Source organism: Leucopleurus acutus (genome assembly GCF_964270905.1).
Source record: "Leucopleurus acutus genome assembly, chromosome: 11".
NCBI lineage: Eukaryota > Metazoa > Chordata > Mammalia > Artiodactyla > Delphinidae > Leucopleurus > Leucopleurus acutus.
The window spans coordinates 33,496,917-33,512,051 of record NC_139152.1 but is presented as its reverse complement, the minus strand read 5'-3'; the positions used below and the strand labels follow the sequence as shown (position 1 = coordinate 33,512,051).

The 15,135-nt window shown below is 37.8% G+C and overlaps 1 protein-coding gene across 2 annotated transcripts in view; it reads right to left on the bottom strand.

The window, feature by feature from the left end:
• PDZRN4 (PDZ domain containing ring finger 4) overlaps positions 1 to 15,135 on the bottom strand; it is a gene marked incomplete at both ends in the record, with an annotated part of 372,143 nt that overhangs the window by 67,029 nt on the left and 289,979 nt on the right. For both annotated transcript variants that reach the window (XM_082849939.1, XM_082849940.1), the window contains one exon: positions 1,024 to 1,280. In XM_082849939.1, the coding sequence (XP_082706065.1) occupies positions 1,024 to 1,280 (257 nt within the window). The remainder of the gene's footprint in view (positions 1 to 1,023; positions 1,281 to 15,135) is intronic.

The window sequence follows — 15,135 nt, the reverse complement described above, 5'->3', positions numbered from 1 at the left end:
TCGAAGAGTGGTTTCCAAAGCATGGCTGCACATTAAAATTGCCTAGGGAAATTTCTGAAAAATTCTAATGCCTGGGTTTTGGCCTGAGGTGGGATTGATCTGGGCATTGCATTGATACTGCTTTTCAAAGTTCCCAGGTGATTCTAATGTACACGTGTGAACCACTGAGTTGGACTTAATAGAAGCCACTAAAGGGCAGGCGGGTGTCAGGACCAAGTGTACATTTTACTAAATGGAGCATGGATTGCAGTAGACAATGAAAATGCAGGCTAAAGAGACTACTGCTCTTATAAATCAAGCTCTCAATAATGTTTGAATATTTGCTTAAAAGTTCACAGAACAAAGTGTGTGGAGCAAAACAAACTTCCAAAGCTGCAAGGGTAGCATTATTTGAATAAACTATCTCTAACTGCCTTTAACTCAGGTAAAAATTGAAAAGAAATATTCCTTTAATAATTCCTTATTTTGTAGCTCTATACTTCTTCTTGGACAGCCAGGATCTTTGGTTCACGTCTCAATATATCAGGTAATTGCTTCCTTTGGAGAATTGCACTTTAATAAATTTCCTAGCTTCTCCTTTAAAGAAGAGAAAAGCAAAAGAGAAAAAGAGAGACAGGCGACACACAGAGAAGAATATAATGCCAACATGCCACTTCTGGGTCTGTCTTAACAAGGTTTTTGGCAGCTTCAGTGAGAAAAGCTATTTCCCTGACCAGTTCTCATGAGCTGTGTGAGGCTTGTGTTGACTGGAAATATGAAGATGAACTAATCAGAGCCAAATTTTTTCACTCAGCATCTCAGCAAGTATGATTCCTGAGCTGAAACAACCGTGCAGGTCAGGAAAAGTAAGCAGGACAGCTGAGAACTAATTGGATGGAGACACAGTTACAGACCCTTTCCAAACAGAACTGAGAGCTTGTCTCCATAATTGTCAACTTGCTACAGTGACTGTTTCTTCCCAACACCTACTTTCAATGACGAATGACAACAAATAGGGCTTTGGGAGAAATGACAGAAAAATACCTGTCTGAGAGCAGAAATGGACAGATGTCGGGCACTGGAGGGGTGGGTGGCCTAAGTTTGGCCAGGGCCATGATATGTTCAAAGGTGATGTCCGTCTGGGTGCTGGCGTTCACGAGCCGCACTTCTGGGGCCGTCCCATAGGCTGGTTTACTGAGAGGTGTTCGCCTTAGCACCTGGACCACAATGGGCTCCTTGGCATTTCGAAAAGCTTCCACTGCCTCTTCATGGGTGGCCTTTGAGAGATCCTTCCCATTGACCTGCAAGATAAAAGGACATTGTTCATCTCAGAGGAAAGAACAGAGAGGCTGTCATGATAGATTAAAAAAAGGTGGGCAGGGGAGGCTTAAACCAGCTCTGCTAAGAATTTTGTAAAAGAATATTTAATCAGACATTGACATTTATTGAACTCTTCATCAGCAGGAGAAAGTGAAGGAGACTAGGAAAACAGTTATTTCATAAACCTTTAGCAAGCACATCGTCAGAATTATTAGTAAAGATTTCAAAACTTAAACAGCACACAAACTTCAGCAAATGTTCAAAATCTTCAGCTAGGTAGAAATGTTAAGTATATCCTTTTTAAAAAATGATCTATCAATCTCTTGGTGGTATTTTCAATATTTAATCAGTCTTACTGACTTGAAATCTAATTTGGGGGGATATTGTCAAATTTCTTTCATATTCATCATTTTAATCCAAGACCAGATTATTGCTCATGTGCATATTATCCTAAATCCTTGCTATTCAAAGTGTGGTCCATAGGCCAGCAGCATAAGAGCTTAGAAATACGGAATCCCTGGCCCTATCCCAGACCTACTAAATGAGAACTGGCATTTCAACAAGATTCCAGCTGATTTATATGCACAAGAAAGTAGCACTGCTCTAAAACACCTCTGAGTGAGCATACCATGTCCCTTGCCTCCTTGCCTGTTTCCATTTATACCAGTTTATGACTCTCCAGTGTAGCCCTGGACATAACAGAGGAAGAGGTGATGTTTGTCTTTGCCCTCCATCACTGCTTCGCAGTTGGGCCAACCATTGGCATTTGGGAGATAAAAATTATTCTTTTAGTGATGATACTCTCCCACACCTGCTTATCTAGGGCCATTGATGTTCCCCCACATTTGTGGCACCCAAAACAGCCACACTCTTTTCTGATCACCCTCTTGAGAGACAGTATAGAGACTGCTCTCAAATTGTCATCAATTTATTCCCCTAAAATGGGTCCTGATAGCACAGCCTCTTAGTGGAAGTTGTGTTTTCATAAAGGACTACAGAATCCTGAAAGAACTTCACAACTCCCACCTGCAATGAATCAATAATATTGGCTTTTGCAAATAGGAAGACATACTTGGGAGTACAGTACTGTGCTCAAAACCCCTGAAATTATACCATTTCTAGACAACTAAACTATCCGCCTGTTGGCGAGGCTCTGGTAACTACTATGCTCCAGTAAGTCCTTAGAGATCCCTGGGTGCCTTCAAAAGAATCAAAGGGAATCACTGAGTTGCAGTCGGAGAGCGATTGGCTGACATTCAAATGAGCACATTTTCTCTCCCTGAGTAGACAAAGAACATGTGCATGCTCAAAGCAAATGTGGGGCATTTGGGGGTAAATGATACAATGCCAGGTAGAAATCATCGTGTCATGTAGAGATGGGCTTAATGACCTGGAGGAGCTAATTTGCTCAATCGACCCTGAAAGAGTTAATGTGCCTTCAGAAATTGAGCAATTAAGTTTCCTCACCAGCACCATATGACCCAGTACAGTTCTCGAATAACTAGTAAGAAACATCAGTTTGAGATTTGGGTGTGTACCTACCAATGTGCACGCTCACTAATCTGTGCATTTACTCTCTCATTCTTTTCTCCACGAACTAAACTTAAACATTCCCACTGAGTTTTCTCTGGCACAACCTTGGAATGGCTTGATGACTTTGGGCATACAGGAGGATGCGAACGCGGGACACCTACTGACCAGCATTCACTCCTGGAGCTGCTGTTGGATGACAGGCACTCTGGGCTGAGGCCACCACTCCTGAGGACCTGCAGTCAGCAAATGATAAGAGAAGTTCCAGGATGGAAAAGCACAACCTAAAATCTGGCCTCTCATGATGAATAGCGTCATCCTCTGTGTCTCATATTGTGGTCAGTATTTATAAATTCCAGGGTTATGGAAGATGATCCAGTGGTAGATAATACTGCTCTGTCAGTATCTATGTGTTAGGGAAGAATTGCCCTTTTGTCCACACGTTTCCTGCTTCATGGTGTCCCTTCAACTTAGTGAATATTTACTTGTACAAGATTTCATACCCCTCCTTCTCTGAAAAGAACTCCAGGTCACAATCTGTTATCAACTATTTAAAATCTACTGGAATTATGTCAATAATGTTACCTTTTCTTATAAACCTTGCATCTGGAGTAACTCTTTTAACAATGGCAGAATGAAAGTAGACAGAGCCCTATTTTTTTTTTTTGCGCTACGCGGGCCTCTCACTGTTGTGGCCTCTCCCATTGTGGAGCACAGGCTCCGGACGCGCAGGCTCAGCGGCCGTGGCTCACGGGCCCAGACGCTCTGCGGCATGTGGGATCTTCCCGGACCGGGGCACGAACCCGCGTCCCCTGCATCGGCAGGCAGACCCTCAACCACTGTGCCACCAGGGAAGCCCGACAGAGCCCTTTTTGAAGGAACTTCAAGCAATATCTGAGGGTAAAGGGAAAATAATTTGTGGCCATGGTTTCTTCCAGTCATACATTAAATCCTACTAATGCATAAATTGTGTGTCATTAAATAACGAACAGACAAATGCCATTATTCTATTTCTTCCCCAAGGTGGCTCAGTACCTTGTCTACAATCTAGTCTTGATATTCCTTTGTTTCTTATTTGTTTTAGTGATCTTCAAAGCAAGAATAATTTTTAAAAAGTGAGTTCCTTACTGATAATGATTATTTATTTTATGTTCCAATAAGGTAAATAAGATTATTTTTGCAAAGTTCAGAAAAGTATAAAAATTTCTGCAGAAACATAAAAATTGCTGGAGAGTATTTTAGGCTGTGAAATTATTAGTTCTTATTGCAATGCTTAGTATATGCAGATGTTAGCTTTCATACAGCAAGATCAATAGCTATTGATTCTAAGAACTGTACATTCATTCATTTACAATCATGGCATTTATATGCAAATTTCTTTTTTTTTCCTTTAAGATAATCAAATACAGTCTTAAAAAAGGACAGTCAATATAATCTGAAGTATCTTACTTCCCCATTGGGAACGCTCTTTTCTTCCAGTTATCATGCAGCTGACCTCTATTTTCATAAGCTATTTAATATCTCTCGAAGTAAAGAAGTCTATGACCTTTAAAGGCTCTGCTGCCCCATATGATCCCTTAGAAAATGTAAGCACTGATGATACAAAACACTTTTTTTTTTCACTTCACTTGAAGTTCATCAACATACTGTTAGCCTACCAAAAGGTCACCCTTTTATAAATTATGCCTTTCACAACAGAAAAAAGATTAGCTTTAATTGGGATTTTCTGGCAGTTGCTTTGCTCAGTTATCATTAGTTTCAGATAGGGAGAAGAATAATGTTGGAAGAATACCTGAGGTTTTAAACCTATAGAAAAATCCTGTAGTAAACTAACAAATAAATGAATAGGAAAACTTTGTGTTTTTTTCCAAATGGTTAGATCCTAAACCAACAAGGTATTTGGTATTTCATGGTGCCATATCCTTATCATTCTATTTATTTTCCATCATATTCTCTCCATCCCTCCCTTTACTCCTCCTTCCCTCTTCCTTCCTCTCTGCCTCAGTCTTGGTTTTGTATGGACAACATATGTGAAATGAAACTGGAGAAGGAGAAGCCGTCTATTAAATGTGTTCCAGTTAATACAGGTAGTTAAGAGTGTCGATCCAAACTGTTCTAGGTGCCTAGTAAACAGAAGGAAGCAGAAGTGCTGGAAGTTGATTTTCAGGAGAAAAAAACTGGATGAAGACTGTTGGGAGCAAAATCCATGGGAGGAAATGAAAGGTAATTTGAAAATTAAAAAAGATATACCAATGTATTATGGGGTGTGCTTTGAAGTGTACATGTGGAAGGGTTTCAAGAAGCCTGGTGATTTGATTTAAGCAGGGTGTAGAGAACAAGACCTTTTTCTAAAGTGGTTGCTAAATGGAATGAGTGAGAGGTTAGAGCATCATAATAAACAAGAGAAGTATATGAGATAATTCCCTCTATTACTCTAACATCTGGCTTTTTGAGAACTGTGGCCAAAACTGATTTGGTTCTAAAGCCACCTAGCAACTAGAGTATAACTGAAAAGACTCATGGGATTGCTGTTTGATAAGAGGCTTGTGGCCCCAGAGTGGGGTGACTGGACTCTGAAATGGTGATTGAGTTACCTGATTTGAGGTAAATGAGAAATCAGGCACATTATTGATAAAGAGGTTATCAGAATTGGTAACAGCATAAAAAGAGGAAAGGAAGATGCCAATGATAGAAGTTGAGGAGAAATAGAGACGTGGTTATCCTCATTAAAGACTGGATTTGGGATTGGAAGCAAGTGGAAAGAGTAGCCTTAATCATGCCAAACTTGAAGCACTTCTAAGATATTCAGATAAGCTAACAAATAAATGGATGATAAGTGACTAAAAGGAGAACTAATCATGGGAAGCCATTTCCAGAGAAGGTCTTCCTCTCACCCCTGCACTTACTTTACCAACTTAGTTGATAAGTTGAAAAATATACACATTTTTACTGCTATGAAAAACGTGTCTTGTTTCTAAAAAATTATTTTCCATTTTATTGATAGAGAGAAGTGAATAGGAGAAAACTAGTAACTTTTCAGCAATTAATGCAAAAAAAGTATGAATACATTTGTTGTGGCAGATGGGCTAATTAATCCATAAGCAACTTGTGAATGTTAAGTAAAGAATATAGCTTTTCATATGTAAACCAAATCATAGCATCATTTGATGAAGCTTCTGTTTAATGAACAATCAATTTACCCTTTGGGATAAATTGCAAAATCTGGGCTACTTGTCAACAACCTCCCCAGTGTGACTGGTGGCCTCAGCTTGGATATGAACTCCTCTACTTGATCCTCCAAATCCACACACATGCAAAATTTTCTTGAGTATCAGAAAGAAAACAGGCTTTTCGCTTTTCCTTTTGTAGTGCAAACAAGTGCATAAATGACCAAGTCACCCTGGTGAGGTTCCATTTCCAGAGTCAGCTGTTTGGGATGATTAGGGTTTCCAAACCTCTGTGCCTCTTGTAAAAAATAAGGGTGTTTAAGCATCTCTGCCTTTCATGGGAGAATACATATGGGAATACTCAATAGAAGAAGTATAGAATACCAAGGTTTATGTACAATTTCAAGTTGAGAATAAGCAAGCATAAAACACTTGAATATTGTTTTTTTAATGTTTATAAAATGTTATTGTTTCATTCATTCATTTCTTTTCAGCTTTATGGAGGTATAGATGACAAAATTCTATGATATTTAACATGTACATGGTGATGATTTGATATATGTATATATTGTGAAAGGATTCCAACAACTAGTTATTAACACATCTATCACTTCAATTAATTACTTAAGTTTTATTTAAGTGAGAACATTTATGTTCTACTCGTTTAGCAAATTTCCATTCTATAATACAGTGTTATCAACTACAGTCCCATGTTTTACATTAGAGCCTCAGACCTGAGTATTGTAATTTTGATTGGACATGACAGTTTACAAGAACTCCCACCCTCATGAATAACTGTGAAATTAATTTTGATTAGAGTCCCTATGTGAATGCTGATCAAATTCTCTACTTGATAATTACAAAGGTGTTGTAAAAACATGGCCTAATAACAGTTTATATAAGGAAGAAGCAATATTTAAATTGCTACTAAAATGTTTGGTATGAAAGGAATTTAAAATACTCTGAACTCTATATTCATGAAAGCACTTGTCATATACAAACTATAAAACAATTTTAAGGAATTAAAGCATATTGCTTTTTTCTAAACTTGGTATGCTTGATTCTAGGTGGACATCTGTTATGTAAGTTGAGGACAGCACAGCATAAAAAATATTTATAGTAAAAAGAACTCACAGAATAGGAATTGTGCAAAATGTTGTGAAGACAACCTGGTGAGAGATTGACTAAAATTAATTTTGACCATTTTAAAAATATTATCAATGAACAAAACAATCACTGGTAGGTTTGTGATGATCACATAATTTTAGAAGTTGAGAACATAAGAAATGTTAGATTTTATTAAACCAAAAAGTCTGTGTAGTTCAGTGTTCTTTTGACAGTGCTGTTACTAGATTTTGGGGAGAGAATATGGTAATTCTCACACAGGATCTAGTGAGCAGACTTATTCAGAAGTGATCCTGGGGCTCCTTCTGGCTTGTCTGGACTACAGGGTTGGTAGCTTCATTTTCCTGGTGTGTGGGGTGTTGCAGCTTCCCTTGAGCTCCAAAGGCCCTCAGTGCTGTGTAGCTGACTTTCCCAGAAAACTGGAAATAACTGACTTCTAACTCAGACAGCCTGAACCTTCTGTGTTTCCTTACTTATAGTGTGCCTATAAGAGAACAACAGTGGGGGGGGGGTCCCTCCACTGGAATACAGACCCAATGCATGTCCAACAGTTTCAGGTCCCCTCTGTGCTGCTGACTCCTGATTTGCATGTTCCCCCAATAGAGACTGTAACCTAACCTATAACTCGTGACATTGTAGGATTTGCCCTTAGGGACCCTGTGTGACATAATACACATTTACAACCTAAAGAATTGAATTTATTCAAAATGCTTCCATATGTAACATTAATGAATTGCAGACTTCAATGAGGTATTTAAAAAGCCTAATATTAGGTTTAGTTAATTGATTGTGACACTGTGAGGTCACTATGGTAGGACAGTATGGTGTTTCCTGGTCCCTTTCATAGTACATTTTGATGGTGAGGTGTTCCCAAATGCAAGCAAGACTCATCTTCAATTTTTCTTATTAAGATATTATAGACCATTATTTGTGAATTTGTCAGAGCCGTTCTTGAACCAATTTATAATTTTGGTTATAGGAAATCTTGGGGATGCATCTTTCATAATTGCTTTTCCCCCTATAATCTTTTCTCTGTCTTAATTTTGTATCCCTTCTTCTGTATTTTGTTTCTGTCTTTATTCTCATTGCCACACTTCTCTTCCAAGCTTTCCCGTTTGGGATTTAACAAATCAAATCTGAAGAGTGTCTTTCTATAAAAATTATTCCTGTTTTTAAGGAACAGGTTATGATAGTTTTGATTCTTACTGGGGGAAATAAATTAAAATATATACAACATAGTTTTATTTACCTCATTATAAATGAATTTATTTTCCCTCCCCTCAATGAAAGAAATGGAAGCTTCTCCTCTTTGGCATATGAGATGGTGTTTCTTGGTTTGTCCCTGAGATCCACAGTCTACTCTTTTCTACCCAGCTCTGTATACCCTGGGATGCTGATAACCATACTCCATGTCACCAGGCTCCCTTACTTTACGTCTTTTGTTTGGTTTGACCAATAGTAGGAGAGGTAATGTTCTGTTTTTATCCAGCCCCTCCCCACCTGGCTTTCAGGATGGCAGCTCTTGCCAGGTTTGGTTCGCACCCTGGCTTACATTCCACCTTCATGTCTGCAGGTAGTGAGGGGTTCTCTTTCTATTGCTACTCTCTGTGTTTGTTCTCTTAGCTCTGCTCATATCTCTGTAAGTGTTCCTTCATACAGCCTTCTTCAATGAAACCCTTTGAGTGTGTCTTCTGTCTCCTTCTGACTAACTAGACATGAAACTCCTCTGATTTAAACAATAACAACAACAAAAATATGGTAAAAGCAAAATTTACCACCTTTGCAAATTAACTACTATCAAAATGAGTTGCATTGAAAAATACAATTTCTAGTTTCTCAGATTCAGCAAAAGTCACACATTTTTAAGGGAGAACTAAAAATGTAACTTTTATTGAGATCATATAGCAGATGTAAAGTATTTGTATATTATATGTATACAGTTATTTTGTAGACAATCCTTCAGTTTGGCTTTGTCTAGTGTTGCTTCTTGATTAGAGGCATGTTGCATACTTTTGTCAGCAAGGCCCAGAAGTGTCTTTCTCTGTCTATTCTATCGGGAAGCAATGGATTTTCCCTTTTTTAAAACATTGTTATTGGAGTACAGTTGATTTACAATGTTGTATTAGTTTCCGGTGTACAGCAAAGTGAATCAGTTATACATATACATGTATCCACTCTTAGATTCTTTTCTCATAAAGGCCATTACAAAGTATGGAGTTCCCTGTGCTATACAGTAGGTCCTTATTAGTTATCTATTATTTATATAGTAGTGTATATATGTCTATCCTAATCTTCCAGTTTATTCCTCCCCAACCTTACCCCCTGGTAAACATGTTTTTTTTCTACATCTGTAACTCTATTTCTGTTTTGTAGATAAGTTCATTAGTACCCTTTTTTTAGATTCCACATTATTGGGGATATTAACCTTTATGACTTGATGAGACAGAGAGAGGGAGCAAGAGATGGGGTGGGGAGGAGAGGAGGGAGAGAGAAAAAGTACACATAAGAAGTTAATGTTAAATTTTAAAATGTTAAAATTCTAGGTGAATGGTATTTGAGAATTCTTTGTACTACTCATAACTTTTTGATGAGACTGAAGTTACGTGAAAATAAAATGTCTCAAAATATTGTTATTAGCTACAAATGGATTTATGCTATAATCATTTAGAGTTAGCAAATAAGAAACTGATGGATACCTAGCTTCCTACAGTTTGTTTCTGTATTTGCATATCTTTAAGAGGAATAAATTCTTGTTTTGAACTGAATGTCTTTTTTCTTGGGCACACACACCCCTACAGCGAAAAACACAGATTGCTATCACCAACTTTATCATTGTCATAACAATTCATCTACTGAGTATCACCCGAAATCCTGTTCTCCTCCAAGCTGAGCTATTTAAAAAGATAGATGACTGCCTTCTGGCTAATTGTAGGAGTTCTTTCATTACTATAAAAAGACTATATCTCAAGTGACTCTATAAGCAGTGAATAATGACTTGAAGTCTTTGGAGAAGAGTCCACTGATGAAATGGTAGGATAACAACTACTTACTGACCTTTTACTTCCTAAGATAATACTAAGCTGATGTAGTTGATTATTAATAAACCTATCCATTGAGCTTTGACACATCAGATCCAAGTATGTTAAACTTAATGAGAAATTCTGATGGAGACATAAAATTTCCTGCAGCAGGCCTAAGGGTGTAAAGACATAAGGCATATATGGGGCAAAAGCTGTTAAAATGAACTCAAATTGTTTCATTGGGTAGAAACTTCATTGTAATTAAATGACCCAGATTTTCTTTAAAAATTACTATAAACAGCATCAGCAACTGAGGATTCGAGCAGAGCTCGTCATCTTTCATGTTCCCTGAACAAGAGAAAATGTGCTCTTAGTGCTTGGACAAGATCTCTTGGTCCCATTTTTGTGATGAGAGCATATATGGATATCAAGAACATAACTTTGGGTCTCAGCCACACTAGCACAGTGCCAAAGAAGTTCTAAAAATGACTATCAGTGAAATGAAAGGAATATTAGTGCTCTACATAGTTACTAATGCGGGATGAAATAGTGAATTATTTGTAACAGGGCATCAGTCATGACAACATCAAAGATGCTGAGGACATCTTCACTGGAGGTTTGCTGTCCCCTATCTGTAAGAGTGGTCTATTGCTTAGCTATTTAAATGCTTCTGTGAAACAAACATTAAATGACAAGAAGCTGACCGTTTTGTCTAGTACTGTAGTTTAAGGGCCCCAAACATGCTTGGCATGTACTTGACACTCAAAAAATGTGTTAAATAAATTTTCATATATTTCTTTATCAAGATTCATGTTAAAAGAAATGTGATTGGATTTGTCATTAAAGTTACTTGTGTTTATGTGCAAACTACATGCCTCTCACTGCCCAGTTCTACTTTGTAGCCCAGTTATCCATATTATTCCTTTTACTTAAATCTACCGTAAAAACGGATTTGAGTGACAAGGAAAAGCATCAACTGCTCTGCTCAAGAGACCCACCCACCATTCAGTGTTATAGTACAAAAGAACAAGGATGTGGGAATCATTCAGGACTGGGGTCTGAACATAGTTCTCAATATCAGTTGTGTGGCTTTGAGTAGGTTATGTAAACTCTCTGAGCCTCAGTTAATTCATCTGGAACAGGAGATGATAATACCCACTCAGAGAGTGGTGGATGGGATCACAAAAATAATACAGCTAAGGCAGCTGACATGCTATGATGTTGATTCATGCTTCCTTCCTTCCCTCCCTTCCTTCCTGAGTAACTCTTGAGTGACAGAGACCAGGTGATTCTCTGGGGATAGAAGATAATGCCTGTGCTTAAAGGCCTGGCAGCGATAATAACAATACTACCGGTTAGCACTGAGCATTCCTCACAAAATGCCAGGAGCTGAGCAAAGTCCTTGGCCTTTACTATCTTGTTCACACCCAAGAACAATTGTGTGAGGTAAGAACTTTATCCCCAACTGAAAGCTGTGGAAGCTGAAGAGCAGAAGGTATAAGGAAAGGCACCTGCTCTCACAATCTGCTAGGACAAAACAACATATACATCTGTAATTGTAAGCAAACTTGTTAAAGAGCTGCCATAAAGGTACTAATAGAGTGCTGTGGAAGCTCCAAGGGCCAACTATACTTGGGAGTGTTGTGATTTGACTCCAGGACTTGACATTTGGGGTGGTCTTAAAAGATGCAGAGTTTCATAAGTTGCAAAGATGAGAGTAAGGAAGGGAATCCCAGGGCAAAAGTGTAAACGAGAAAGTGCTCTGGGAACCGGTAAGAGATCTGGTGTGACTGAGTACAGAGGCATTTGGCTAAGTGCAGGACAAAGAGGCTGGAAAGGAGGCTTTGACAAGATCCCAGTGTCTTCAATGGGCCATGGCGAGGTATTTGTTTTAGACAACACCTTTCATCTGAAAGGTAGCATGGTCTCATTTGGGTTTGGGGATGGTAACTCTGAAGTCTATGGTGAGAAGTAACTAAATGAAAGCAAGAAAACCGTTTAGGAAGTTACTTGGAGAGAATGATCAGTGTCTGAATCAAAATGAGGACAGTGTGGATGGTCCAAATGAAGGAGGATGGATAGGGCTGTAAAATGGTACTCTGATACTCTCATTCATGCATATTCCAATGGGACCTATCAGAGTGGCAGATTTTCTACTCTAATTGACTAAATCTACCCTGTAAAGAAATACAAGCTGTAGAAGTTGATTTTTTAAGTATTAAAGGTATAAAGGCATTCTAAGTAGATGTTGTTCATCTCCTATGGACTTATATTTTCGGTGATTATTGTAGAAATCAAAAACTACCCTTCCAATGTTCTGAAACTGCCTTTCTGCTTAGTACCCACCTAGCAAAGTGGGTAACTTTCTCACTATAAACACCACATGCACTCTCTTTCTCTCTCTCTCTCTCACACACACACTCATATAAACTCACAAACTCACACACATACAAACACTTTTGTACTTTCTACGGTCCTCCACCTGAATCATTTATAGCTTTGTGTGGGATATAAACTTAGAAAGATATTTTACCCAAGTGGATATATAGGAGTTTTAGAACATGGGGATTAACACAAGAAAGTAGAACTTGCATGATATATAACTGCCTCTTCACTACCAGTATCTCTAACCTAGTGCTTGGAAGATGAAAGGTTTTTCATACCAGTTTGAAAGGATAGGACAAAAATCTGAACAAACAGCCATCACCCTATTAGGAGCGGGAGGTTTAAATCATTTTCAGCAATCAATTCTGCCATTTGAATTCATTCTGACACTTGTTGAGCTCAACTGATGACATGAAACTACGGTAAAAAGGGAATTTTCCCAGGGAAATTCGCAAGCTTTTATATCCACAAGTAAAGCTACCTGAATTTGTGCCCATAACCTTCCTAACACCATGCTTCCAAATTCCTCAAATTCAAGAACTTTGAAAAGTAATATTTTGTTCTATATTTATAAAAAAATAGATAGCTGCCTGAGGCAGAAGACGAAGTAAATGCATTTAAAATAGCAACGGATACTATTTTATATAAAATAGCTGGAATTTGCCCTGGTAGTTTCATTAACTTCGTTGTCTCTATGTGTACCTTGAAATGGATAATAAAGATAATAACAATAATAAAAATTTGTTGAGTGCTTACTGTGTGCCACATACTCCACTCAGTACTCTCTGCTCCTAGAGGTGAAGGAATTATTATTAAACTCATCCTCTAGATAAAAAAACTAAACTTTAACAGCTTAAGCAATTTCCACAAGATCACATAGTTCCTGAGTGAAAAAAAAAATCCCAAGATTTTTCTTAAAATTCCTATTAATTCTTTTTACACATCAATAGAAGTACAGAGGCTCTAAAAACTGGACAAGAGGATTGGTGGGTTTATTCTATTTTCTTTTAGTAAATAATTCATAAGACTACAATTAAGTAATCAACTGTAGGCAGTCACAGGTATAGATAATTGTCTCAACATCTGTCCCTAGGACAAGAAAACTCCAGTTGAACAGTGAAAAAATGTTTCTGTAAAATAAATAGTTTAGACGAGATGCTATTCAAAGACCTTCACAGTCCTAAGAAAATCTATAAAAGTATACATAAGCATGAATATGCACTATTCTTATGCAACACTGAAGTCATTTAAAACTTTGTTCAAAAGAACCCCCCACCCATTTGTTTTCTATAAGTGAATCAAGTAAAGCTCAGACATGAAGGTGACTCAAGGACCTGTCAATCTGCCATTGAACTTTTACCTTGAGAGGCCCAGTTCAAGGCCCAGACTCTCACAGGTGTGACACAGTTTTGTTACTCCCTCACAGCAGTTCAGTGGCCCACTGAGGTGTGATGACAAAGTTGCCAGAGAAAAGACCACCTGGGTTCTCTTGTGTTTTTACCTCAGTGGACATATCACAAGAAGTGGTTCAAACAGAAAGAACTTCTCCAAAACAGCAGCTGGACTGTATGAAAAACTGTAACCAACTCAAGGCTTTGGGTCTCTCTAACGGCATGCATGTAAAATTAGACAACAGTATTTGGGGGCATTTTTTGAAAACTGTGTTTTACACGACCTTATCTCTCCTTCAGGAAGCGAATAAGACTGAGGACCAGAGCAAATGTAATTGCAAATAGAGTCATTATATTCTTAAATTTAACCTGCCACAAACATTTTTCTGTACTAACAGTGTTTATTTTTATTTTTCTCTGTTTGGAAGAGTGGGGGAGACGGGCATATTTTTGTAATTTTAGTTCCTTCAAACAATTAACATATGTACGATTTTCAAATAATTTTTAGCAGATAAAACAATCCTGCCAAGGCCTGGTAAAAAGCTCTCCATTGTTCCATGTCTGCACAAATTACACTTCATCTCCAATGATTTTATGTACATTTAATCACTAAAGATTAATTACATGGCATACGGAAACCAGTGAAACACTGAAGAGATAACTTCAGTCTAAGTGCACATGCAACTAACTTGTGGCTTTTTTAAACAATTTTAATTAAAAGTACTAGAAGAATCATCGGACTGAAAATATTAGGAGCTCTGGGATGGATGAGCTTAGCATAGCTAATTAATTGTATATTTAATCAAAGCAGCCTTTGGCTGTAATTAATAATCTATTTTCCTCTGGTAATAAATATTGTAGTTCTGTAAAAACAGAGTTTATAATTTCCAGAATGCCATATGCACAGAAGAGTGGGACAGAAACAAGCATTTCCACACCAGCTTTCGAGCTGAGCTTGATTTTGTTTATTTAGAGAGGATGCTGTCTATAACTCTTTCATTTGTTTTAAATGTCATCTTGCAGTAGCAGCTTACAAATAGCTATCCCAGAGTGACTTGGTCATTTCAAAGGTGTAAAGAATAATCCAAAAGGAGTGACTAGTAGAATGTTAAATGAAGTCTGATTTTTCTTGCACCACAAAGATCTCATATTTGAGAGAACTTGAAGTAGTTCCATTTTAATGTGACTGCTAGGATGGTGAAACAGCATTAAACAGTT